Source organism: Nyctereutes procyonoides, unplaced genomic scaffold, assembly GCF_905146905.1.
Source record: "Nyctereutes procyonoides isolate TBG_1078 unplaced genomic scaffold, NYPRO_anot_genome, whole genome shotgun sequence".
NCBI classification, from domain to species: Eukaryota; Metazoa; Chordata; class Mammalia; order Carnivora; family Canidae; genus Nyctereutes; species Nyctereutes procyonoides.
This window is the reverse complement of record NW_026575121.1, coordinates 50,244,236-50,271,363: the sequence shown is the minus strand read 5'-3', so window position 1 is coordinate 50,271,363 and position 27,128 is coordinate 50,244,236. Positions and strand designations below refer to the sequence as shown.

General features: G+C 36.2%; 1 protein-coding gene across 1 annotated transcript in view; it reads right to left on the bottom strand.

Annotated features, from left to right (window-relative positions):
• Positions 1-27,128, bottom strand: part of PCCA (propionyl-CoA carboxylase subunit alpha) — a 404,157-nt gene that overhangs the window by 157,754 nt on the left and 219,275 nt on the right. The window contains exon 18 of the mRNA XM_055335978.1: positions 22,125-22,233. Within this exon, the coding sequence (XP_055191953.1) occupies positions 22,125-22,233 (109 nt within the window). The remainder of the gene's footprint in view (positions 1-22,124; positions 22,234-27,128) is intronic.

Sequence of the window (27,128 nt, the reverse complement as noted above, 5' to 3'; positions counted from 1 at the left end):
CCTTGAGAAGGATTATGAGGAGGTTGGTGTGGATCTGTTGAAGGAGTGAAGAAGGAACAGAAGAATACTAAAAGTTAAAAATGTCACAAAGGCACTGCTTCAACAGGGAAGTTTATTCTATTTTGAACACTGGCAGTATGTGCTCTGATTAGTTAATTTGTATGTAGCAGTGTATATTTTCATATACAATTACTGACCTAAGCTTTAAAACACAGTGCTTTGTTACAGACCCATGCTTTCTATTTCTTTGATGGGCTTAAAGTATTCCTTGTCTTAAATGGAAAAAATAAAATAAAAAGATGATTTGTGTGTGTGAATTCCTCAAGATTTTCTAGATACAAGATCAAGTCATTTGAAAATATCACTGCTTCCCCATCTTAACACTTTCCATTTTTCTTGCCAAACTGGCCTAGGAACTCCAGTAAAATGATTAAAAAAAAAATTAACTTATTCCTGATCTTAGGAAGAAAACATTCAGTCATATATCATTAAATATAACGTTAGCTGTAGGTTATTTAGAAATGGCCTTTATCATTTCTAAATTTTTCTAAATCTTCCTCATTTCATGAGGAAGTTCCCTTCTATTCCTTATCAGGTATTTTGGGTTTTTTTTTCCCAAGAATTTTTAAAAATTTATTTATTTGAGAGAGTGAGAGAGCAGGAACGGGAAGGAGAGGGAGAAATAGGCTCCCCACTGAGCAAGGAGTGTGATGTGAGGCTTGATTCCCCAGGACCCTGGGATCATTATCTGAGCCAAAGAGAGAGGCTTAACTGACTGAGCCACCCAGGCACCCCCAGTAAGTGGTAATTACCGTGAAAGGCTGTTGGATTCTGTCAATTTTTTCTTACTGCATTTATTGAAATAATTCTGTGATTTCTGTCCTTTATTAATATGGTTTATTACATTGATTTTTGGATGTTGAGCCAACTATGTATTCCTAAAACAAATCTCACCTGGTTACAGTGCATAATCATTCTATATATTCCTGGGTTCCATTTATTTGTATTTTGTGGAAGACTGTTGCATTAACATTTATGAGTGATTCTGGTCTCTAGTTTCCATTTCTCATAACATCTTTATCCAATTTTAGTATTGTGATAATACTGCTTTCATAGAATGAGTTGCAAATTTTTCCCTTTTCTATCTTTGGAAGAGTTTGTAAGGAAATGGTATTAATTCCCTTCTAAATACTTCACTGACTTCACCAGTGAAGCCTTCTAGTCCCAGGGTCTTCCTTCCAAGAAGTTTTGTGATGATTGATTCAGTCTCTTCCAGATCTTTGCAGATTTTCGATTTCTTATTGAGTCTGAGCCCAGAGCCTGCATCTTTTCAGAAATTTCTCCATTTTATAAGTTACCTAATTTGTTGGCATACAACTGTTCAGGTTATTCCCATATAATCCTTTTAATTTCTGTAAGGTCCACATGCACGCCTCCTCTTTCATTACCAATTTTAACAACTGGAGTGTTTTTCTCTTGGACAGTCTACCTAAGGGTTTGCATTTCTGCCTATCTGCCCAAGAACTAAATTCTACTTTTACTAATTTATTTATTTATTAGTACAAATTATTGTAGAAAAACAACGGTCTTTTTCATTTATTTCCATTCCAATCTTTAGTATTTCCTTCCCTCTGCTTGCTTTGGTTTAGTTTGCTCTTTTCCTATTTTATTAAAGTAGATAATGAAGTGATTGGTATCTTTTTTTTAAACATAAGTGTTTATAGCCCTAAATTTTCCTCTAAACACTACTTTCAATGCATCCATAAATTTTTGAATGCTGTGTTTTCGTTTTCATCATTTCAAAATCTTTTCTAAATTTTTTTTATAATTTCTCCTTTAACCCACTGGTTATTTAGGTGTAATTTTCACATATTCGTAAATTTCCCACAGTTGCCTTTTCTACTATTATTGGGTGCTACTGCTAATGTATTGGATCTATCTGGTTTATATTGTTTTTCAGGTCTTCTGCTTCCTTGTTGATCTTGTCCAATTGTCCTATATCCATTACTGAAAGTGAGGTACCTACAATCTCCAACAATCGTGTTATTTGGTACATAAATATTCATCACGATTATAGCTTTCTGATGGACAAACACCTGTATCATAAAATTTCTCTGTCTCCAATAACAATTTTTGTCTTAAAATTATTTTGTCCTGGGAATCGCTGGGTGCAACGGTTTAGCACCTGCCTTTGGCCCAGAACGTTATCCTGGAGTCCTGGGATCGAGTCCCACATCAAGCTCCCTGCATGGAGTCTGCTTCTCCTTCTGCCTGTGTCTCTGCCTCTCTCTCTCTGTATGTGTGTGTCTCATGAATAAATAAATAAAATATTTTAAAATAGAAGTAAATTAAATAAATAAAATTATTTTGTCTTATACTAGTATTAGTAACAAAAAAATTAGTATTACAAATATTTGTCTGATAACCCTGTCATTTTCAACCTATTGTGTCTTTGTGGGTTTTTTTGTTTTTAAAGACTTTATTTATTCATGAGACACAGAGAGAGAGAGAGAGAGAGAGAGAGAGAGAGAGAGAGAGAGAGAGGGGCAGAGAGAGAAGCAGGCTCCATGCAGGGAACCCGATGCAGGACTCCATCATCACACCTTGGGCTGAAGGCCGCACTAAACCGCTGAGCCACTCGGGCTGCCCCCTATTGTATCTTTGAATCTTAAGTGTATCTATTGCAGAAAGCATACAGTTTGATCTTGTTTTTTATCTTGTCATTTGCAATGACATGGATGGCTCTATAGAATATGATGAAAAGTGCAATGTCAGAGAGAGACAAATACCACATGATTTCACTTATAGGTGGAATTTAAGGAGCAAAACAAATGAGCAAAGGAAGAAAAGAGAGGGACAAACCAAGAAACACACTCTTAACTATAGAGAACTGATGATTACCAGAAGAGAGGGGGACTTGGGGGATGAAGATTCAAGAGTACGTTTTTCATGATGAAAACTAAATAAATGAATGGAACATTTTAAAAATAATAATAAAGTATGTCTATTGCAGAACCATATAATTTGATCTTGTTTATCCATTCTGCCAATATCTGTCCTTGATTGGCATGCTTGATCCATTTATATGTGATACGCTCATCAAGTAGCATTTATATCTTTTTTTATTAAGATTTTATTTATTTATTCATGAGAGACAGAAAGAGAGGCAGAGACACAAACAGAGGAGAAGCAGGCTCCAGCAGGAAGCCTGATGTGGGACTTGATCCCGGCACTCCAGGATCACTCCCTGGGCCGAAAGCAGGCACCAAACTGCTGAGCCACCCAGGGATCCCCAGATTTATATCTTTCATTTTGATTTTTTCTTTCTATATGTCATGTCTTTTTGGTTTTTCTATTCCTCCATTACTGCCTTTTGTTGAAATAGATATTTTTCTAGTATACCATTTTGATTCCCTTCATTTACTACATTTAAAAGCTATTTTCTTAGTGGTTACCTGGGGGACTATAATTAGCATCTTATGTTCAAACACAGCTTGGAATAATGCTAACTCAACTGCAATATACAGAAAATCTGCTTCACTATATCTTGTTTCCTCCATTCTCATCTGTCCTTTTGTCATACAAGTTCATCTGCATATATTGTGCACCCATCAACTTAGAACTATTTCTATCTACTGCAGTTAGCTGCCTTTTAAATCAGAAGAAAAACAGATGTACAAAATAAAAATACATTTACACAGTCTTTTACATTTACTGATGTAGTAATCTTTAACCACTTCATACGTATTTAAGTTTCTGTTTAATGTCTTTTCCCTTCACCCTGAAGAAGTTCTTTTCATATTTCTTGTTGAGTAAATCTGCAGCAATAAATTCTCTTGGGTGTTGTTTACCTGTCTTAATGTCTCCTTCACTTTTAAAGGATACTTTTGCTGGATATAGAATTTTTGGGGGACATTCTTTTTTTGTTTTTGTTTCTCTTCAGGGCCCCACTGTTTCTAAGTCCTAATCTTATTGAGGACCCCCCCCTTCACAGAGTGGGTCATCATTTTTAACTCTTGCTGCTTTTAAGATTATGTTTGGGGATGCCTGGGTGGTTCAGCGGTGAAGCATCTGCCTTCAGCTCAGGGAGTGATCCTGGAGTCCCGGGATGGAGTGCACATCAGGCTCCCTGCATTGAGCCTGCTTCTCCCTCTGCCTATGTCTCTGCCCCTCTCTCTCTCTCTCTCTCTCTCTCTCTCTCTGTGTGCCTCTCATGAATAAATAAATAAAATCTTAAAAATAAAAAAAAAGGATTGCTTGCTTTTTGACAGTGTGACAATGATGTGTATAGATAGATCTTTTTGTGCTTCTAGTTTACCAAGCTTCTTGAATGTACAGAGTAACGTTTTTCACAAAATTTGCTCTTTTTGTAAGTAAGCAATACACCCAAAGTAGAACTCAAACTCATGACCCTAAGATCAAGAGTCATGTGCTTTACCTATGAGCCAGCCAGGTATACTCGGCTATGATTTCTTTGATGCTTTTTGCTCTTTTTGTAAGTAAGCAATACACCCAAAGTAGAACTCAAACTCATGACCCTAAGATCAAGAGTCATGTGCTTTACCTATGAGCCAGCCAGGTATACTCGGCTATGATTTCTTTATTGTTTCCATCCTTTCATCTTTTTCTCCTCTCCTTCTGGGACTCAGCATGTATGTTGGTATATGTGATGGTGCCCCATGGGTCTCTGATGCTCTATTCATTTTTCTTCCTATTCCACACACTAGATAATCTCAATTAACATATTTTTAAAATTGTTGATGGTTTCTTTTGCCAGTTCAAACCTATTGTTGAGTTCTCTCCAGTGTACTTTTTCATTGTAGGCATTGTATTTTCGTCTCTAGAATTTTTATCAACATTTTCTTTTAGTGCGACATGGCTGCCATTCTGTTCTTTAATTCTTTACATCTGGTTTCCTTTAGTCCTTTGAACATATTATTGCATAACAAAATAAAGCATTTGGACTCCCTCCTGGGCAGTTTCTATTGATTTTTTTAACCTGTAAAAGGAACATACTTCTATATTTCTTTGTATGTCCTGTAACATCTTACTGAAAACGAGACATTGACATAGTGTGGCTAACCTGCAAATGAGATTCCTTTCCCTCACCAGGATAATCTGCACTTCTCCTCTAGCAGTCTTCAGAATTTATAATTTTTTGTTTAATGTCTGCCTATCTGATTCCATTTTAGGCTTCCTAATGGGCAGGAACTGTTATTACTCTAAGCCCAAGCAACTTATCACAAGAAGTGCTAGTTGTTATTTTTAGAATAATCTAGTAACTCCAATTTTAAAGGTAAAATGTTATTTATCATTAAAATATATATTCAGGAATTTATTCTACCAAACGAAAGTGGCCTTTGTGAGGTGGAAGGTCAGGACACTGGTCATCTACACCAATGTTACCTTGATCCAGGGCCATTCATTACACATGAGCACTCAAGGTATGATATTGGTCTGATACACTGTGAGAAGCCAGAAATTCCAAAGAGTACTAATGATACCTTTTTTTCAAAAGTAAAATAAAAAAGATAGTATAAAAGAAAAAGATGGGCAGCTTAATTCAGAGTTTAGCCTATAGATTAATGTAAGAACTTTAGTGATTATATAAGGGAATATTAGGATAAAGAGCTACTATGATAATTTTTTTAATTAACAGTGCTTTCAAACAACATGGATTACTAATCTCTGCTCTTTTTGTGTATATTTCTTTGTATTTCTTAGAATATCCCAAATTTCACAAAATTTATTCACAGAAAAAATTTCACCAAATCTGTTATTTAGAATAAAGATGGAAAGTAGTTCTATAAAGAGAAACTCAAGTCTATTAAATTCAAAGAATCAAGATCTAAACACATTCATTTTCATCTTCACTAATCTATCATTATTACTGGATTATTTTTTTTTAAAGTAGTACAGGCATACTTTGTTTTATGGTGCTGTTTTACTACACTTCACAGATACTCATTTTTCAAAAATAAATTGAAGGTTTATAGCAACCCTACTTCAAGCAAGTCTACCAATACCACTTTTCCATTTGTTCACTTTGTGTCTCTGTTGCATTTTGGTAATTATCACATTATTTCAAACTTTTTAAACATCAGAACTTTATATAGTGATTTGTGGTCAGTGTTTATATGGCTCATTGAAAGTTCAGATGATTGTGAGCATTTATTTGACAATAAAGTAAGTTATTTATTTGTTTTTAAAGATTTTATTTATTTATTCATGAGAAACACAGAACAGAGAGGCAGAGACACAGGCAGAGGGAGAAGGAGGCTCCATGCAGGGAGCCTGATGCAGGACTCGATCCCAGGACTCCAGGATCACTCCCTGGGCCAAAGGCAGGCTCTAAACCACTGAGCCACCCAGGGATCCCCTATTTGACAATAAAGTAATTTAAAGTAAGATGTGTACATGATTTTTTTTAGACACAAGGCTTTGCGCACTTGACAGTTATGTCTGTTACAGTATAATGTAAATGTAATGTTTATTTGAGCTAGGAAATCAAAAAATTCATTTGACCAGCTTTACTGTGAGATTTACTTTATTGTGAAAGTCTAGAACCAAACTCACAATATCAATGAGCTATGCCTGTATACAAGTAAATGTATAAATAGCTGTTAATGAAGATAGTGCCCAAATCAATCTCCCAGAAGAGACTTTTAATCTCATTCTGGTAGATTATTTCATCTATCATCAAATACATAAATCATTATATTTTTAAGTACACACATACACAGAGAAAAGAGCACTATACTGAAAAATCAAGTCTTATCTTCAAAAGATATATTTTTCTATTTGTACCAATTCCATTGCTCTTTTAAATGTATACTTCTCTGACAAATCTCTCTAACTCCCCTTTATATCCTCTTTTGGGTCAAGGCTAAACATAAATATATACAAATATTCCTCCATTACCTACAGAAAATTGCTTTACACAGATCGGCTAACTTGGATTTTATAAATTTTTGAATTATGTAAATTAATGATCTGACATTTTACTATGAATGTAGTGATGGTGTTGATTTAGTTTCAATTCAAAAATCAAGGATTTCATTATCCTATAAAACATATCCAGAGTTCAAAGTATTTAAGGGGGGTTAAACAAAATGCAAACATTTAATGCAACATTAAGCATGTGAAATAAAAACTTGATTGCCTAAAGAAAGCATGCTATGCTGTTACCCTGGTGACAGGTTAAAAAAGGGATTGTGAGCTGAATAGCTGTATGATATGAAATTAAAATGTTTCACATTGAACAATCCAAAATGAATTGGGAAAGGTTAGAGTAGAGGAGAGAGAAATCAATTCTCCAATGGCAGTAGTGAATGGAAAAGAAGTATGAATAGGATTTGCCAGTGGGGTGCAACAGCTGCCAAATATCCTGCAGCCAAAGAATTACAATAATACTGATGAAGTGTGCAAGAGCTCTTGGAATCATTGCAGGGAACAGAGAAATTCTCCTACAATAATGAGGCTATTCTGTCTTCGGTTCAGCTGTTACAGTGGAATAAAAGAAAAAAATATTTTTAAATGCAATATTCAGCAAAAATTGTATAAATGGGAAATCTTAGCCACTTAGTATTGTGTGCTTAACCTCACATACATTTCTAAATCATTCAGGACATACTCATACCAAGTAACTAAAAATATCATAACAGATAGTAAAAAGTAACCACACTTAAAGGCTAATGACTGAATTAACATTTTCTCTCTTTTGCTGCTTTTAGGAGACTTATTTGCTCAAATGAAAGAAGGTATTTCCAAAGAAATAGTATGGCTATGTATGTCTGTGAACATATACCCAGAATAGTGTTTTTTTTAATTATATAATCAGGAGAACATCAACTTCATTGTCATAATGAAGTAGCTTAGCTGAGGGCAAATATGTAACAAGTATGATATAAAGTTGTATTTTATTGTCCTGGATGGTGTTAAGTGTGTTAACAACTTGACACGTCCTTTTAAATTCAGAGACATTTAAGCATAACAACCAACTGCAACTGTACAGCAATACCTGCTTCTCCTTGGCAACTATTTTCACATGGCTGCTTTATTCTGCTTCTTTCCCAAATTATCTTTCAATTCTTACAATATTTTAAAACCTCAAACCCTTATTACCTAATTGAAAACTTAATAATGGGTAAGTGAATTATAAATCTACAACCAGGAAAGGAAGGAAGCAAGGGGGAAAAAAAAACCCAGATAATTGCATATGTCAGGTAAAATTCACTAAAAAATTGATTCTCTATTTTATCAGGAAGCCAGAGGAGGAAAGAAAATACAACATGAGTGTGATTCAAGTGAATATAACTTTCCATTACACAACTCTGGTTAACAATAAAGCCAGGGCAGGCTCTGTGGCCAGTCAATGTCGCTGATACATTCTACCAAGGATCAGCTCCCAGGGGTGACCATACACTGACTCCACACACCCAAAGTCATCTCCCCCGAAGTGAACACTACATGCTTTAAAACCTTTCAAGCTAAAGTCTTTTCATCAGTGTTATCGTTGGCCACAGCAAAGGAGTTCCTTTTACTGAGTCTTCCACCTCCACTTGAATCTCAAGAGAGGCACTAGAAGCTTTAAGTAGAAACCAGAAAGTGACAGGGTCTTGTTTGACCACATGCAATCCACGTAGGATCAGTGTTGGAAAAAAATGTCAGGAATCATTCAATTCAACACTGCCATTTCTCAGAAGAAAAAAATGAGTCAAAAGTTGAAGCATTTGTACAGAGACTCGGGCCACCTGTATACTTACTTGGCAGTGGTGCTGAGACCAAAATCCTGAGTCCGGCCACCTCATTCAAAGCTGGCTCCACTGCACCATGCCAAGCACTGACATTTCAGTAATAGCTGAAGGAGCCAAAGGAACCATTTTTCCCTAGCCAAAATGACTGAACAGAGGAGCTGCCATAACATCTACAATGTTAAGTATGGCCCACTTTCTATAAAATCAAAATAAGATATTACATGTACATATAGTTTAAAAAGGTAAATCCTAAGAGTTGCTGGAATTTACACAATCTCCAATTTCTCTCTTCCCACTCATCTCAAATTCCCTTCAATCTACCTCGAACCACCACTTCCACACAACATTCATGAATACTGCCCTCATCAAGGTCTCCTAGAACCTCCATATTGTTAAATTCAATGGTCAATAGGCAGTCTTCAAATGTGATGTATTTCAGTTGAATATTTATGCCTCCTTGAACCCTTTCTGCACTTGGCTCTCTGAACTATTTTTCCCACCTATCTCCTCTGCTGTTCCTTCTCAGCCTTCCTTGCTGGATCTGCCTCACCTTCCCAATCTGTTACTGTGGAGTGTCACGGGGCTCAGGCCTAGGACTTTTAGGCCTAACAGTGTCCTGGCTTCCCCTTATTCCCCCCTTACAGTTGTTTACAATACTGCAATTACAGAGGGCACCTGGGTGGCCTAGTGGTTGAGCATCTGCCTTGGGCTCAACTCATGATCCCAGGGTCCTGGGATCGAATCCTGCTTTGGGCTCCGCTGGGAGCCTGCTTCTCCCTCTGCCTATGTCTCTCTCTCTCTCTCTCTCTCTCATGAATAAATACATAAAATCTTCAAAAAAACAAAACATTGTGATCACAATGCCCTTGTTACTACATACAGTACAAGTTCTTCTTTACTGAAGACTCTGCAATGCCTTCCCCATTTCACTCAGTGAAAGCCTAAGTCCTTATCCAAACTAACTCCCGCTCTACCACTGCATAGCTTGCTTACTCCTCTTGTTATATTGGCCTCCTTACTATTTGTCAAAGAAGTCGGGCATACTTTGACCTCAGGGGCTTTGGGTTTGGCGTCTCCTCTGATGGGAAGGTTCTTCTTCTGATACTCATGTGATTTGCTACCTTCCTCCATTAGGTCTCAGCTTTAAAGTCAATCTTCTCAAAAAAAAAATAATAATAATAATAATAATAATAATAATAATTTTTTAAAAAATTTTAAAATAAAGTCAATCTTCTCATCCTGCTCATCCTTCCTGCCTTATACTACCCTGTGATCCAAATTAAAATTCTAACTACCCCACCATCCACCTCTAGGAAATTTATAGCCCTTCTCTGTTTTATCACCAAAATTTTTATCATCATTATCATTATAATATCACCAAGTTTATTGACCTGTTTTGTCTATTTACCACCTGCTTAAATGTATGCTCAATGGGGCTAGGATTTTTTTTTAATAATTTTGATCCCTGCTATTTTTTTTAAGGATTTTATTCATTCATGAGAGAGAGAGAGAGAGAGAGAGGCAGAAACATAGACAGAGGGAGAAGCAGGCTCCCTGCAGGGTGCCTGATGTGGGACTCGATCACAGGACTGCAGGACCAAGCCCCAAGCCAAAGGGAGACGCTCAATAGATGAGCCACCCAGAAGTCCTTGTTCCCTGCTAACTTACCTAAATTTTCTAACTCAACTCTTGCAATGACCAATTGAGGATATTATAAGAAATGTGATTATATTTAATATGTGTATATGATTCTGTTACTTAAAACGGAATGGAAGAACACATTCTTAATGCAAGAAAAAAATTTTCTTATCAATTGCTAATATTGATGTTGAAACACTCAAGGCATTTCAGTTAGTAAAAAATAAAACAAACATGCATCATGGCCATTACCATTGAAATGGAATTCTAAAAAAGAAAATTAGGCAAGGATAGCTAAAATTAAATGGGCAGGTTAAGTATTTTATATCTCATTTGACAAAAACTCTTTTAAGACCTACTATTATCTCCACATTACAGATGAGAAAATGGAGTTCAAAACAGATTAAATAATTTATACTAAGATAATAGCTAGGGACTGGCAGAACCAGGGGAAATCCAAGTCTCTGGCACAAAAACTTTTGCTCTTAAACATGAAACTATACTGGAAGTTCTAATGGAAAGGAAGACATGGAAGACTAAATTAAGTGGTGGTCACTTTAGTTGATTACTCAAACATCTATTTCACACCAGAAAATTAGTCCAAGACAATCATAATAACTCAGTTCCCTTTGCAGTGACTGGCTCAGGAATGGGCAGGAGTTTTGCTTCTGGTCAATAAGAACCGAGAAGTAGCTGGTTGGGGAATAGCTGGGAAAGCTGTCCTTATTTAGAGACAGACATAACCCTCAGAACCTTATCTAGATTTGATTCTTGAAACTTCTACAGCTATCCTGTTACCAAAGCCTTATGAAAAAGTCACAGAAAGAAGAAAGTGAGCCTAAAAGAACATGGCATCAGCAGGTGAACATACTGAGCTCTGTCTTTTCTCTCCTCTGACCATCCTGCTCACTATGAAGGGAGAATCAGTGTCAGTCTGAAGCGGAGTTTCTGTTACCTGTACCCGAAATCATCTCGAATGATTCAGACAGTTACAGGATTATCCCTCTTAAGATCAAGTACAAAAGTATTATAATAGATGTTTTAAGTTTAGGAAGAAGAATTATTACAAAAGAAATACAAATAATAAGGTAATCAAACTCATAACAGCAACAAATGGTGGTTGCCCAAGGGCTTGAGGGGAGAAGAAACAAGGCATTCAATGAGGGTGGAATTTCAGTTCTACAAGACGAAAACTTTCTAGAGATCTGTCTATGCATATAGTTAACACATATGTATTGTATACTTAAAAATGATTAAGATGGTAAATTGCGATTTTTTTACAATTTAAAAAAGATACACAAATATCATTAGCTTCTCTTTACCAAATCAATAATCATTTTTAAAATGAGAAAAATATCTCATCCATAATATAATAACCTAAGAATAATGACACAAAAACATAAACTAAGAATAACAAGAAATTAACCCTTATAATAAAAAAATTATAAAGCTTTAATGAGGGAATCAAAGAGACTCTGATGAATACAAAGCCATATATTTTAGGTAAAACTTTAACATATGATGTTTATCCTACTCAAACTTACTATAATTTTTTTTTCAAACTTACTATAATTTTAAGGTAATTTCAATATCAAAGTGCCTTCAAAGCTCAACTAGAAGAATGATCAACAAATTTTAGGAGAAGAACATATTAAATTATTAACATAAGAATAGAAGGACAAAAAAAAAAGAATAGAGGGATAAATGAAAATAAAGAGAAAAATTTAGAAATCAGACCATAATATATCTTAAGAATTTTGCATAGGATCAAGGTAACATTTATAATTAATAAGGAAAGGACAGATGTGTGAATACATGGAACTAATTCTAATAAAACAAAGAAAAAAAGACAAACCACAAAATGGACTCTTAACTACAGAGAACAAACCAGTGGTTACGGAGGGGGGCGGGGTATGAAACAGGTGATGGGGATGAAGAGCACATGATGAGCACTGAGGAATGTATGGAAATGTTGAATTATTATATTGCACATTTGAAACTAATATAACAATATATGTTAACTATACAGGAATTAAAATTTAAAACAATGTAACTGATTCTACTGGTTAACTATATGAAAAAAGTAAAATTCGATCTCAACTTCATTTCAGCCTACAAAATAAATTTGAAATATGAAATACCAGTGTAATAAACTACAAAAGAAAGGAAATAGAATACAATAAGTGATATATTAATATAATCCTAGGTCCTTTTAAGAAAAGAAGCAAACTAAAAAACCACAAAGAAAAAGAATGATCTAAGTAACATTAAAAACACACCCTACTGGTATCCCATTTGCTGGACTGTAAGACAAGACATCTCAGTTATTTCATTGAAGAGAATTAGACCCCAAATTCTACTTTCTTGTCATATAATAGTTACCTGATATAAACAAAAAAGGCATTTCTCATTCTTTATGGATTTTGCTTAAGGTATTTCCTTAGTTTTATACTACAATATAGAATTCATTTTTTATTTCTTTATAACAAATTGGGTAAAAGAATTTTGGTACTGAAACATAATTACATAGGATCAATTACTCTAATAAAAACTTTATGAAACAGTACAGAATACACATGATTCCCATTTACTGGTAAACTTAAGCTTAAAGTAACATACATAAAGTCACATTAAGATTTTATTTAGTGACTCATGAGAGACACAGAGACATAGGCAGAGGGAGAGGCAGACTCCTTGCAGGAAGCCCGATGCGGCACTTGATCCCAGGACTCCGGGATCATGAGCTGAGCCCAATGCAGACCCTCAACCACTGAGCCACCCAAGCATTCCTAAGGTCACATTACTAATAAGTTGTATAGTTATTACTAAATACCAGACTTCTAAGTTCTAGTTTTTTCCACTAAAGCAGAATGTATTTATGTAACATATGCATACCTAATGAAATGGTGGGGGGGTGTGCATGCAGGAGTCACACAGGTGAAAGAAAAAAGGAAAGAGGAAGGAAAGGGAAGGGAGGAGAGGGGGGAAGAGCGGGGAGAGAGAAGGCATGGGTGCAAAAGCATACACTCACTGCTGTTAACTGAATATTAGTGTCCTCACTCCAAAAACTCCTATGTTCAAGTCTAACACACATTGTGATGGTATTTGGAGGAGGGGGCTTCTGAAGATATTAGGTCATGAGAATAGAGCACTCATGAATGGGATTATGCCTTTATAAGAGAAGGCCAGAGAGCTAGCTTGCCTGCTTTCTACCATATGAGGGTATAAAAAGTAGTTTTTCAGCCACTTAGAAGAGAGCCTTCACCAGAACCCAGCCATGGCTGCACCCTGATTTCAGGCTTCCAGCCTCCAGGACCGTGACAAAGAAATGTTTGTTATCTAAGCCACTCAGTCTATGGTAATTTGTGAGAGTGGCTCATACTGAGACACTCATGTATATTTGTCTTGCTATCGTTGGACATATAAAGGCATACTACTTTGAGAAATAGGTTGGAATATTTTATAAAGAAAAGGCTGCCAAATCACAATGAAGAAACCCACTTATAACCTACACATAAGTGAACTCGAAATGAATTAAAGAGTTAGATATTCCTGATTTTCCCAATAGTTCACATGTAAGTGTTTAGGAATTTTTTTTTAAAGATTTCTTTCTTTATTTGAGAAAGAGAAAGAGATAACAGGAGCAGAGAGAAGGAGGAGAGAATCCTTGAGCAGACTCCCCACTGAAGGCAGAGCCCAACATGGGGCTTGATCCCAGGACCCCAAAAATCATGACCCCAGCCGAAATCTACTTGGTCACTCAATCAACTGAGCCACCCAGGTGCCCCATAAATGTTTAGGAATTTGATGAACACATTCTCTGGGAAATGGTGAAAAGTACAAAGAAAGAAAGAAAATGAAACAAACAAGCAAAAAGAAGCCAAGAAGATTTGATTAATTTACTATATATCTGCAGAAAGAAAAAAAAAAAACTTTTGTAAAATCCATGGAATCAACGTTTACTTTGAAACACCTTAAAACAGCTTTAATACATAAAAACAGAGAGCACTTCCCACATCCACCTCAGTGTAGCTTAGCCTTGAAGACTGACATCTAAATAGGAGTCAAGGGCTTAACTCTGAGCCACACCCTCTGACAACTTCTTATAATATACAAGGTAAGTGAATGCAAAACAGCCCTCTAGTAGGGAGGAGATTTGATCACCAGCCATTCTACCACCAGGAAAGTTGGTGCAGCTCTCTTAGAACTAATCATTACATGATAAATTAGCTTAACAAAGAGTAATTACGGAATTAGGAAATATAAGTGATAAAGCTTAAGAAAGGCTGGAAGACTACTTACTTAGGTATCAGATCTAACAAAAGGTGCAGAAATAACAGTGGGGATGGCAGACATACAGAAGTTTAGAGAAAGCACATGGTGTTCTCACTAGCACCTAAGAAGCTTGGGATGGCAGAGGTGGACCCCAACCAGAGTAAAGGACCAATAGGGCCTCACTCAGAAAAGTGAATCCTGACCTGTGAACAGCATTTGGTTCTACAGGCATCTTGAGCAAAACTAAGTGAAATATTACTGAAAAGGACTGAATTGTTTCCTTGAAAATTTTTCCTCTCATCATCATCTGTTAGTGCAACAAATTATTGTCCACAATGCTGACAAAATCACTTTAGCTTCAAATAACATGAAGTGATTGTCTGATAGAACTTTCAAGGATTCATTCCTGTCAATATAGTGTTTTGGAATAATTATTATGTACTTATGTAAAAACTTAAATTCTGTTTACCAAATTTATGGTCATCCAAAGAAAAATCACTATTGTTTCTGATGTTAACTTTTTTGCCCTTAAAATGCACTATCTTCTTACTATCCAAATACTATGAGTACATATTGTCAGTGTCTTTTTCCAAGTCATAAATGATGAAAGAGCAAAATCCATAGAGATACTGGGAAAATAAGATCGGCAGCCAAAACAAGCCACACAAAGGAAGGGCTGTGGGCTACTGGATTTGAAAGCATAAACATTACATGAGCACACCCATGACTGAGCAATGTGCAGCCACACCTGGAAGCTGACTCTTAGACTCCAACCCCAAACCAATGATGAAAACAGGCCTCCTAAGCCAAAATGTAAAGATTCAATCACCTAACATCAGCTTTGATGTCAGAGACCCTTTCAAGCAAACAAGCAAAAATAACTCAGATTCACTTTGCCTAAGCAAGATCATACTCTGTCAAATAAATCAATATATTTTGCTTGACATTACAGATCTCTGTTGTCATGGGTAGTACCTATTTCACAATAAACTGGCTTACATATAAATAAGTTTCAGAGAAAATAAACTCACCAAATCCAAATCATTGTTAAATACGTAAGACATGCACAATTATCTATATAACTGAACTTCTGGCCTATATATTTCATTAAATAATTTTTTCCAACTTTTAAAGGGTAATTAGGGCCACCTGGGTGGCACAGTCAGTTAAGCATGGGACTCTTAGTTTCAGCTCAGGTTGTGATGTCAAGGTCATGAGATTAAGCCCCACATCAAGTTCCAAGACGGGCTCTGCACTAAGTGAAGAGTCTGCTTGAGATTCACTCTCCTCTTCCTCTCCTTCTCCCTCTCCCTCTGCCCCTCCTGCTCATGTGTCCTCTCTAGGATAAATAAATAAATAAATCTTTTTAAAATTTAAAAAGAAAGGGGGTAATGAATTCAACAGTAATGTATAGAGGAGGAGGATTCTGGGATGATGGTAGACTATGAAGTTCCAGGAATCTGTCTCCCCACCTAGATGACAATTACATTGGCAGGATATCTCTGATAACTAGTTTAGAACTCCAGCCCAGTCAAAGGCTCACAAATTCCAGGGGAAAAATTGGATGACAAACTGCAATCAATTTTCATCAACTTCAGGACTGACTCTGGAAGCAGCTACTCATCCCCTCATCCCCAGTCAGCAGCAGGAAACTGTGCAAGTGAGTGTTCCTGGAGCAGCTTACACACAGTTTGTGGAAGCCAGGGTGGGCAAAAGAAGGACAGTATCCCTCTAAATACTGGGGATCTGTGCTATGATAACTGATTGCTCTTCTGATCACAGAGGTCCAGAAAAAAGGGTGGGTAGACATTGTTACTGCACCTCCTCCCAATGTGAGCTCTGCTTCTCTGGCTAAAGTGAGTTCCAGGGGACTTAAAGGGTCAGTCCCTCCTTTTTCCTCCATTTGTTGCTTTTTTCACTTTCAAGAGCCAGACACTAAAGACTATTACATTCAAAAATGACCACATTTATGAGGAAAATTGGACAGCGACCACACATGTGCAGAAGAATGCTCAGAAAATACCTGAGAAGACCTTAGATATACATCTCAGGCTGATTCTTGACACAGAGACAGCCCTCAACAAATAAACAGAAATAACAACAACATCATAAGAGTAAACTTTAGGGAAGGAGGAGAATCTTATTTCCAAAGTTATTACATTATTAGATTCAAATGTCCAGTGTTCAACAACAAAAAATCACAAATCATAGACAAAAAGAGAAAACCATGGCCTTCTCAAAGAATAAAAATTAGAAGAATATGACCATGAAAAAGACCTAAAGGCAGATATGGTAGGCAAAGACATTAAAACAACTCTCTTAAAGATGCTCAAAAAACTAAAGGAAGATGTGGAGATAGTCAAGAAAACAATATGTAAACAAATGAAAATATTAATAAAGAGATTAAAAACCCACAAGGAAATTGAAAAATTCGAGAGCTGAACAGCATAACAATTCACATGAAAAACTCAGGATTGAAAAGCAGATTTGAGCACGCAGAAGAATCAGCCAATTTGAAGACAAGAGAAATTCTCAAGTATAAAGAAGAGGAAGATTGAAGAAATATGAACAGAACCTAAGGGTCCTTTGTGATACCATCGAGATGACTAATGTACATGTCATGGGAGTCCCAGAAGGAGAGAGAGGAGAGGGTAGAGAAAATATATGAATAATGGCTGAAAACTTCCCAAATTTGGTGACAGGTATGAATATAAACATTTTAGAAGCTTGAGACACCTGGGTGGTGCAGTAGTTAAGTGGCCAACTCTTGGTTTCAGCTCAGGTCATGTCAGGGTCTTGAGATCAAGCCCTGTGTCAGGCTCTGCACTCAGCACAGTCGGCTTCATATTCTCTCTCCCTCTGCCACTCCCACTCATGTTCATTCTCTTTCTCTCTCTCTCTCTCTCTCTCTCTCTCTCTCATATAAATAAATAAATCTTAAAACAAAAATTCAAGAAGCTCAATGGACTCCAAGTCAGATGAACTCATAGACTCACACCAAGACATATTATAATCAAATTTTCAAAAGCCAAAGATAAAGAGAAAATCTTGAAAGTAGCAAGAGAGGAGCTAATCATCACATAGAAGGGATTCTCAATAGATAGCTAGATTTTCATCAGAAACTGTGGGGGCCAGAGGCTGATATATTCAAAGTGCTAAAAGGAAAAAAAGAAACAAAAAATAAACTGTTAACCAAGAATCCTAAAACCAACAAAACTCGATCAAGACAAAAAAACTGGAAATTAAGACATTACCAGGGAAACAAAAGCTGAGGCAGTCTGTGACCACTAGACCTGCCGTACGATAAATGGTAAAGGCAATAAATAGTCTTGCAAGGTTGAAATGAAAGGACACTAGACAGTACCCAGGAAGTCACATGAATAAGTTCTTCAGTAAAGGTAAACACACAAGCAATTATAAAAGCTAGTATTATTTTAACTTTGGTTTCAAACTCCACATTTTGTTTTCTATATAGCCTAAGAAACTAATACATTAAAAGTAATTATTGGTTTATGGTTTGGGGCACAGAATGTATAAAGATGCAATTCTGTGACATCAACATCAACCTAGGGAACCAATGATCTTCTTCCTGTCTTTATACTTTTGCCTTTATTAGAAACTTCAAATAAAATTATAGATTACATAGTCTTCTAGAACTGGCTTCTCTCTCTTAGCGTGACTTATATTTGAGATTTTTTATGGTGATGCATGTATCAGTACTTCTTCCTATTTTACTGCTAAATAGTATTCCATTATATGGATAAATCACAGTTACTTATCCACTTACCACCTAATGTACATTTTAGTTGGTGTGTATTAGTGTAGCATTGTGATTTTAATTTGCATTTCCCTAGTGACTGATGATGCTGAACAACTTTTTCCTGAACTTGTCATTCAGAGAACTTATTTAATAAGTTCAATAGAGGAAGAAATAAAACAAGATGAAATCAGAGAGGGAGACAAACCATAAGACTCTTAACTGCAGGAAACAAACTGAGGGTTGCTGGAGAGAGTAGATGGGGGGTGGGGTAACTGGGTTATGGGCACTAAGGAGGGCACGTGATGTGATGAGCGTTAAATGATAGAAGACTGATGAATCTGATGAATCGCGGACCTCAACCTCTATGTAAGGTGTGTGTGTGTGTGTATATATATATATATATATACACACACACACAATCACTTAGAAGGGAATACAACAAAATGTGAAAAAAGTGTTTACTGAAGAGTTTGTAGGATTACAGATAATTTTTATTCTTTTCCTTTTAAAAAATATTTATTTATTTATTTGAGAAACAGAGAACAGTAGAGAGACAGGGCAAGCACAAGAGGGAAAGGGAGAAGCAGTTTCCTCACCTAGCAGGAATCTGGATGTGGGGCTCCATCCCAGGACCCTGGGATCACAACTTGAACCAAAGGCAAAGGCTTAACCAACTGAGCCACCCAAGGCCCCTATTCTTTTCCTTTTCAAACCTTTTTCCAGATTCTTACCAATGGCAAGTCAGCACTCTCTGAAAACAACTTGAATACATTTCTTAAAGATCAAACCAGTTCATCATTAGCTATCCTCAGGACTTCAGAAATGATCAAGGTCTAAATAACATCTGAACGTAATCAGGGTATGAATACTGTATTTATCAAAAAAATAAAAAATAATACAAGGTATGATTCCGGTTTTATTTTTATTTTTTTTTATAAATTAATTTTTATTGGTGTTCAATTTACCAACATACAGAATAACACCCAGTGCTCATCCCGTCAAGTGTCCCCCTCAGTGCCCGTCACCCATTCACCCCCACCCCCCGCCCTCCTCCCCTTCCACCACCCCTAGTTCATTTCCCAGAGTTAGAAGTCTTTATGTTCTGTGTCCCTTTCTGATATCTCCCACACATTTCTTCTCCCTTCCCTTATATTCCCCTTCACTATTATTCATATTCCCCAAATGAATGAGAACATACACTGTTTGTCCTTCTCCGATTGACTTACTTCACTCAGCATAATACCCTCCAGTTCCATCCACGTTGAAGCAAATGGTGGGTATTTGTCGTTTCTAATGGCTGAGTAATATTCCATTGTATACATAAACCACATCTTCTTTATCCACTCATCTTTCGATGGGCACCGAGGCTCCTTCCACAGTTTGGCTATTGTGGACATGGCTGCTAGAAACATCGGGGTGCAGGTGTCCCGGCGTTTCATTGCATCTGAATCTTTGGGGTAAATCCCTAACAGTGCAATTGCTGGGTCGTAGGATGATTCCGGTTTTAAAACAAAAGCTAGGGACAGCCCCAGTGGTATAGCGCCGCCTTCAGTCCAGTCCTTGATCCTGGAGACCGGGGATCAAGTCCCATGTAAGGCTCCCTGCATGGAGCCTGCTTCTGTCTCTGCCTCTCTCTCTCTCTCTCTCTTCCCATGTGTGTGTGTGTGTGTGTGTGTGTGTGTGTGTGTGTTATTCTCTCATGAATAAATAAAATCTTAAAAAAAAAAGAACCTATGAGGTATCTATTTAAAAATATAAATAAATAAAACAAAAGCTAGACACACAGATACCTCCAAAACATCCCTGTACCAACAGAGCTTGATGGAAACGAACTATAAGGATGGAAGGTTCTTTTCTACTGCTGAATTCAGTAACCACTAGCCACAGTACCATGGAAAATATGGCCAGTGAGTACTTAAAGTGGCACTGCAACATGACTGAGAAACTGAAATTTTAATCTTATTTTAATTCAAGTAGGTACACATGGCCAGCGGCTACCACACTGGTTAGCAGAACTTTGGGGGGAAAAAGTCAACCAGATTCATGGCTCTATTGCCCATTTTTCTCCTCCTTCCAGTCACTCAGTAATTTACTGGTATTCAATAACCTGTCATGTCTCCCTGGACATCAAATCATAACTTAAAAAAAGATCATACGTTATTCCACTAATGGGTATTTACCCAAGGGAAATGAACACACTAATTCAAAAAGATGTATGAATCCCTGTATTTATGGAATCATTATTTACAACGGCCATTTTCTTCATTATATACATAGAGGGGGAGGGAAGAGAATATTACTCAGCCATAAAAAAGAATGAGCTCTTGCCATCTGCAAGAACATGGATGGACCTATTAGGGATTATGCTAAGTAAAATAAGTCTGAGAAAGACAAATCCACTGTCATATGATTTCACTTATATATGCATCTAAAAACCAAAACAAACAAAGCAGAAACAAACCCATAAACGTAGAGAGCAGACAGTTGCCACAGGGAAGGGGCTGATGGGGTGGGTGGTGTGGATAGGCAAAATGGATGAAGGGGAGGAGGAGGTATAGGCTTCCAGTCATGGAATGGATAAGTCCATATGAATTATACAGCATATAAATTATAGACATTGGTACTGTAATAGTGTTATATAATGGCAGATGTTAACTATGCTTATGGTGAGCGAAAGAGCTGTCTGTCAAATTACTATGTTGTACATCAGAAACTAATGTAAAATTGTGTGTAAACTATCCTTTATAAAAAAAAAATGGGAAAAAAATCATACATTAAGGTTCCTGTATGTTCTCTTGAGAATGAGAACAAATGAAGAGTACCAGTGACTAAGATTTCCTGACTAAAATCAGTTAGCCATTAAGATATAGCCCAAACCCAATTTACTTTTACTCTACCTAATTCTTCAGGGGTAATCTGAGTTTCTGATCTGTGTTTAGTCACCTGCCATCTTTTTTTCTTTTTATCTTTGTTCTTCCTCTTGTGGAAAAGCAAAAAGAATGGAAACAAAGTTGAAGTGACACAATTTTATCAACAACATCATTCTAGTACGTAATAGACTCTACTTGCTAAAGCACGATTACACTAGCAAGGACACAGACATTCATAAGAAGTTATCCCATCATGTAGAGGCATTAATGTCATGATGATTTTGCTTTTGTTTGCCCTGGTATAAAGCATGTTTTTTCTTTCACTAGTGTTACTAGGAAGCTCAAAAGTATACTTAGGGCTCACAAGTAACTAACTCAACCTGGTGTTAGTTCCTTCTGGAATCTCATGAGTTTCATATATATATTATGTATATTTTATATGTATATGTATATTTTTACTGCTCAGATTCAATCCTAATTTTTTGTACTGTAACACTTTTTAAAACTTTGTTGGAAATTAACAAAGCTATAAAACAGAAATAAATAAAAATTACTTAAACAAATACTCCATAAGGTTTCAGAGTATCTTCTTACCTCTAATAATGTCCAAATTAGAGAGGCCAAGATCCTTTTTGTTTGAATTTAAAAAAATCATTTGAACAAAATAGAAACAATACCATTTTTAAACAGTGCAATTGTATTATACTTCTTCAAACACAAGATTTAAAACTAAGATCAGTCACATCTTTTATTAGTTATTTCCTATGCTGACTCTATTATTAGTATTTTTCTCTCATTTATACTGTTTTAGATGATCTAACATACCTTGAATTTTCATGTTCTTGAAAATGTTGTGCTCTTAATTGGAATGCCACAAACAATGATGATGCTATTGCCAATAACTGGTTTCTCTCATTCTCTGTTAACTTGTGTCCTAAGGGAAATCAATCAATTGATCAATCAATCAATCATATACATCATGTTAACATCTAGCACTTCAATCTTTTAGAACTATTTAGTCAGGCAAATCGTATTTTATCAAACCTTTATTACAAATCGTATTTTATCAAACCTTTATTACAGAGCTAGTATTATACCAGGCACTGGGACATGCAGTGGGGAGAGGGGTGGGAGCAAGATTGCTCAAATAAGACCAAAAAATCCAAGTGAAATCTATCAACTAGCTCTGGAAATTCAGAATAGATCTCTCAATAGCCTGATTAAACCTCTACTAGAGACTCTGAGAAGTTCCTGATTTCCCCAACACTTTAGTGATAAAAACATCTCATATGATTCCATGGTTACTCTATATGGGGATTACAAAAATTTGGTCTATCTTCTCAAAATATACAGTCTACACAAGCAATTCTCAAAGTGTGGCCTTGGGACTATGGGGAGTCTCCAAGAACTTTTGGGGCCTGCCCGGTCAAAACTACTTTCATAATCAAGCCCCATACTGAGCTCTGCACTGGGCATGGAGCCTGCTTAAGATTCTCTCTCTCTCCCTTTCCCTCCACCCCTCCAACTCCCTATCCTTCCAGCTTGCATGCACATGCTCTCTCTTAAAAAAAAAAAAAAAGGAGCAAAACCTCCTTTCCTAATTATACTAAGATTTATTTGTTTTCCCCTCATTTTTTTCAGGTATATACTGATTCAAAAGATCTATGTATGATGACATCACTGCTCTGATGTCAACATATAATGGATCTATTTTTGGTACTTTAAAAATGAAGTAGTAAATATTTTTAAATCTCATAAGTTTTAATTTATAGAATGGCAACTATCTATGGATATAACACAAAAGCTCTTTGGAGCACAAAGAGGACCAGTAAAATGATCTCAAACTTTACTGTGCATCAGATCACCTGCATTAAAGCAGAGAACCCTGTGCTCTACCTGCAGAAACAGACCGGTCATGTCTGGGGTACAGCCCAAGAACTTGTATTTCTAACAAACTTCAGAGTGGTGCTGATGCTGCATGTCTACAGAGCTCACTTTGAATAGAACTATTTTAGAGACATTTATCAAACTGTGTAATACAAACCACTTACATAGTCCATGAAACTCTTTTAGTAGGTCATGATCAGAAAGACAAATTGTGTGAACATTTTGAACACCAAATCTTTTTTGTGTGTACACTAAATCATGATGCAGAATAGATTTCTTACAGTGGTCCAGTCATTTCTCTGGACACAATTACACATCATATGTCAGCAGCAGAGAAAAAGACAATGCATTATGAGAATCCTTTAACTGTAAGACACAGAATCAGTGTTTCATTTGATCTAATAAACTGCTAGCTGTACTAATAGTGAGGAAGGAAGTTCCCAAATAAGAGTCACCACCATTTATCACATCTCACAGAGAAATAGACATACTGCATATCAATTTTCTTTTTTAAAGATTTTATTTGAGAGAGAAAGAGCAAGCAAGCAAGCAGGATTGGCAGGGGAAAGAGGCAGAGGGAGAGGGAGAGAATCCCAAAAAGACTACGCTGAGCATGGGGCCCAATGTGAGCCTCAATCTCACAACCTGGGGATCACAACCTGAGCCAAAATCAAGAGTTGGACGTTTAAGCCACTGAACCACTCAGGCACCATAGCAATTTTAATCCTTTTATTGATACTGGAAAAGATTTACAAATTTTACCAATGACTAATTCCCAGTAAATTTCCATCTACTGCAGAAGACTCATCTACTTCTACAATTTATATCTGTTTCTAGAACCTGTTTAAGTCTCTCTGGCAATTTTCACAAATAAGTGGTGCAGAGATGATCTTCCTCAACTTCCATGCAGTGCAAATATCTCTTCTACGGCACTGATTGACAGATGGTTATCTAGGATCTATAAAACTTCAACACTTGGAAACTGACAAACTCTTTCAAAGATTTCTAAATCATTAGATTGTTAACTTCTCATACTGAGTTAGACTGTTTGTGACTTCCACCCAACTCTTCCAAACTAGAGTAACATTAAATAATTCTAATCTAATTCTATTCTTTCTTACACTTGTACATTAACAATCTTGAAGGATAACACTGCAGTTAGATACCCTACAACTCAAAAAAGGGTTTATCTTGACCATTCTTGCGGTATCTAGCCACCCTGAAAAGAGGGTATTCAGGTCTAAACTGGAAGTGTAGAAGAGATTCCACCGTGACTATTCTCATGATAATGGCTTTAACCTAAGGCTACTACTGATCACAGATCGAAGGGGCCTTGATTCCTGTTGTCCTCTTAGGACTTGATGCCCATGACATGTCTGCCCTGGCCCTGACTTTGCATTCCTTCCGAATGTTTATTACTATGCCTCCTGGTTTCTCCCTTGCTGAAATCTCTGGCCCAGCTGGTTCTGATGTCTGGTAATACATGTTCCAAATATTTTTCTAACTAGATTAGACTCAAATCCATCCTATCACTTGGACCTGAAAGCTGGTCAAATGCATAAAGGGACGCGATTGAATCTTGGGTTTGACCTGAGGATTAGTTCATTATCTGGCTCTTTCATCAGAGGGATCAATATATGGTACGCCCTACCAACTACAAAAGTGATCCCCTTTGTGTTAGACACAGTCAACAAATACACACAAATCAGCATCTAGGGCTCAAATGGGTCAAACTAAAATGACATTAGGTCAAACTAATGACAGCTGCATTATTCGTTAATAATGAGTCTCCCAATTCTCCAAGCTAACTATCTACAGTTCCTTCAATGTTCTCCACACCATCATACCATCTCTAATAAGAGATTAGGATCTTCATCATAATCACTTTCTTTTGCATGCACATAAAAATGGAAGTTTTTTTAGTTCTTTACTAACAATGGTAATGTTTACAAATTGTGAAATAATAGACATTAAAATGTAAATGGCTTTGCCTAATATCACAACCATGTTGAGTTAGTCTGTGACTAGAGGTTATATAATCATACTATGGCTCAATACAAGATATTATTAGACTATACTTATAGTCTAATATAGACTAATATAGTATATTATACAATAGTATTAATATATAAAAAACTTATTTTAATTTCAAAAAATATTTATACATGCTATTTTTGTAGTTTCCAAGGTATAATATAGACAGAGTAATTTTTTAAAATTACAAAAAGCCCAAATGCAAAATTTCAACAAGTAATTTACTACTGACATACAAAATCTAAAAACCAAACAAACACAAAAAAAACCCCACTATATTCTAGCCATTTAATGGACACTGACCAGTCAATAATAGTTTAAAAAGAGGGATACCTGGATGGCTCAGTGGTTGAGTGTCTGCCTTCAGCTCAGGTCATGGTCTCAGGTCATGGTCTCAGGTCATAGGTGTATTGTGCTCCCTACTCTGTGAGAAGTCTGCTTCTCCTTCTCCTTCTGCCCCACCACCCCCACACTCATTCTCATAAATACATACATAAAATCATTTTTTAAAAAATAAAAAAAAAATCACTTCAATCTCTAGGTAGTGACTAGACTCCTCAATTTCATTCTAATTATTTTTGTGTTTTATGTTTTACAATTAAATTTTATCTGGGATTCATTTTTCTATTTGGCATAAATTAAGGGTCTAACATTTCATAAATGGTAAGAGGAAAAATTCCCACATATACTAATTTCTGTTTATGAGCTCCCTATTCCATTACATTGATATATTTATTCATTTTTTTTCTATTTTCTGTTTTCAAGTACTTCCATTCCTATCATTTATATCACATTGTTTAGTTAGAGGGGCTTGGCAATACATTTTAATGCACAGGTCTATTTTTCGTTCATTTTTCATAATTTTCTTGGCTATTTTCAGAAATGTACTAACTTTTTAATCACTTAATGTAGTGGACCTTTGTGAATCTGAAATGACAAAAACTGTGTATCATTTGGGGAAGGATTGACACTCCTATAACATTAAGTCCCCAAACAATAACTGACATGTTTTTCCATATGTTCACATCTTATTTCTTTTTCCTCAACAAGATTTTACAATTTACAGAATCATATAGGTTTTATGTCTTCCCTATTAAATTTCTCTCCACTATTTTGCAAGATACTCCAGTTAATATGAACAGGATTGGCTTTTTTTCCATTTTCATTTTAAGCTGACTCTCACTGACAAAAAGAAGAGACACTAACTTTGAATGCTTATCTTGTTGCAGTCAGCTACCTTGCCAAATGTGTTTTAATTAAGTCTAGAAATTTTTAGTAATATTTTCTGGGTTTTCTAGGGACATAATTACATATAGAAAAAGAAAAAATTTTCTCCTCTTTTTAAAATATTTAAACCAGCTTTTTGGGGGGGGGGCAGGTGGCTTTTTGATCTTCTAAAATAATTATTTATAATAAAGGTCATTTTATAGAATTCATTGGTTCCTGATTTTAAGTGAAATTTTTGTTTAGCATTTCATTTAAAATTATGTTATTAGTTTTCATTACGTAGGCTTTTATTTTTTATTTTTTTCATTACGTAAGCTTTTAATCAAACTTAGCTTTTTAAAAAGATTTTTATTTATTTATTTATTTAGAAGAGAACACAGAGAGAGGCAGAGACATAGGCAGAGGGAGAAGTAGGCTCCTCACCAGGAGCCCAATGCGGGACTCGATTGCGGACCCTGAGATCACACTCTGAGCCAAAGGCAGACGCTCAACCACTAAGCCACCCAGGCATCCCCAATCAAACTTAGTTTAATTTTGTATTTTAGAGTGTTTTAATTAGAAAAGGCAACTGAGGGATCCCTGGGTGGCGCAGCAGTTTAGCACCTGCCTTTGGCCCGGGGCATGATCCTGGAGACCCAGGATCGAATACCATGTCGGGCTCCCTGCATGGAGCCTACTTCT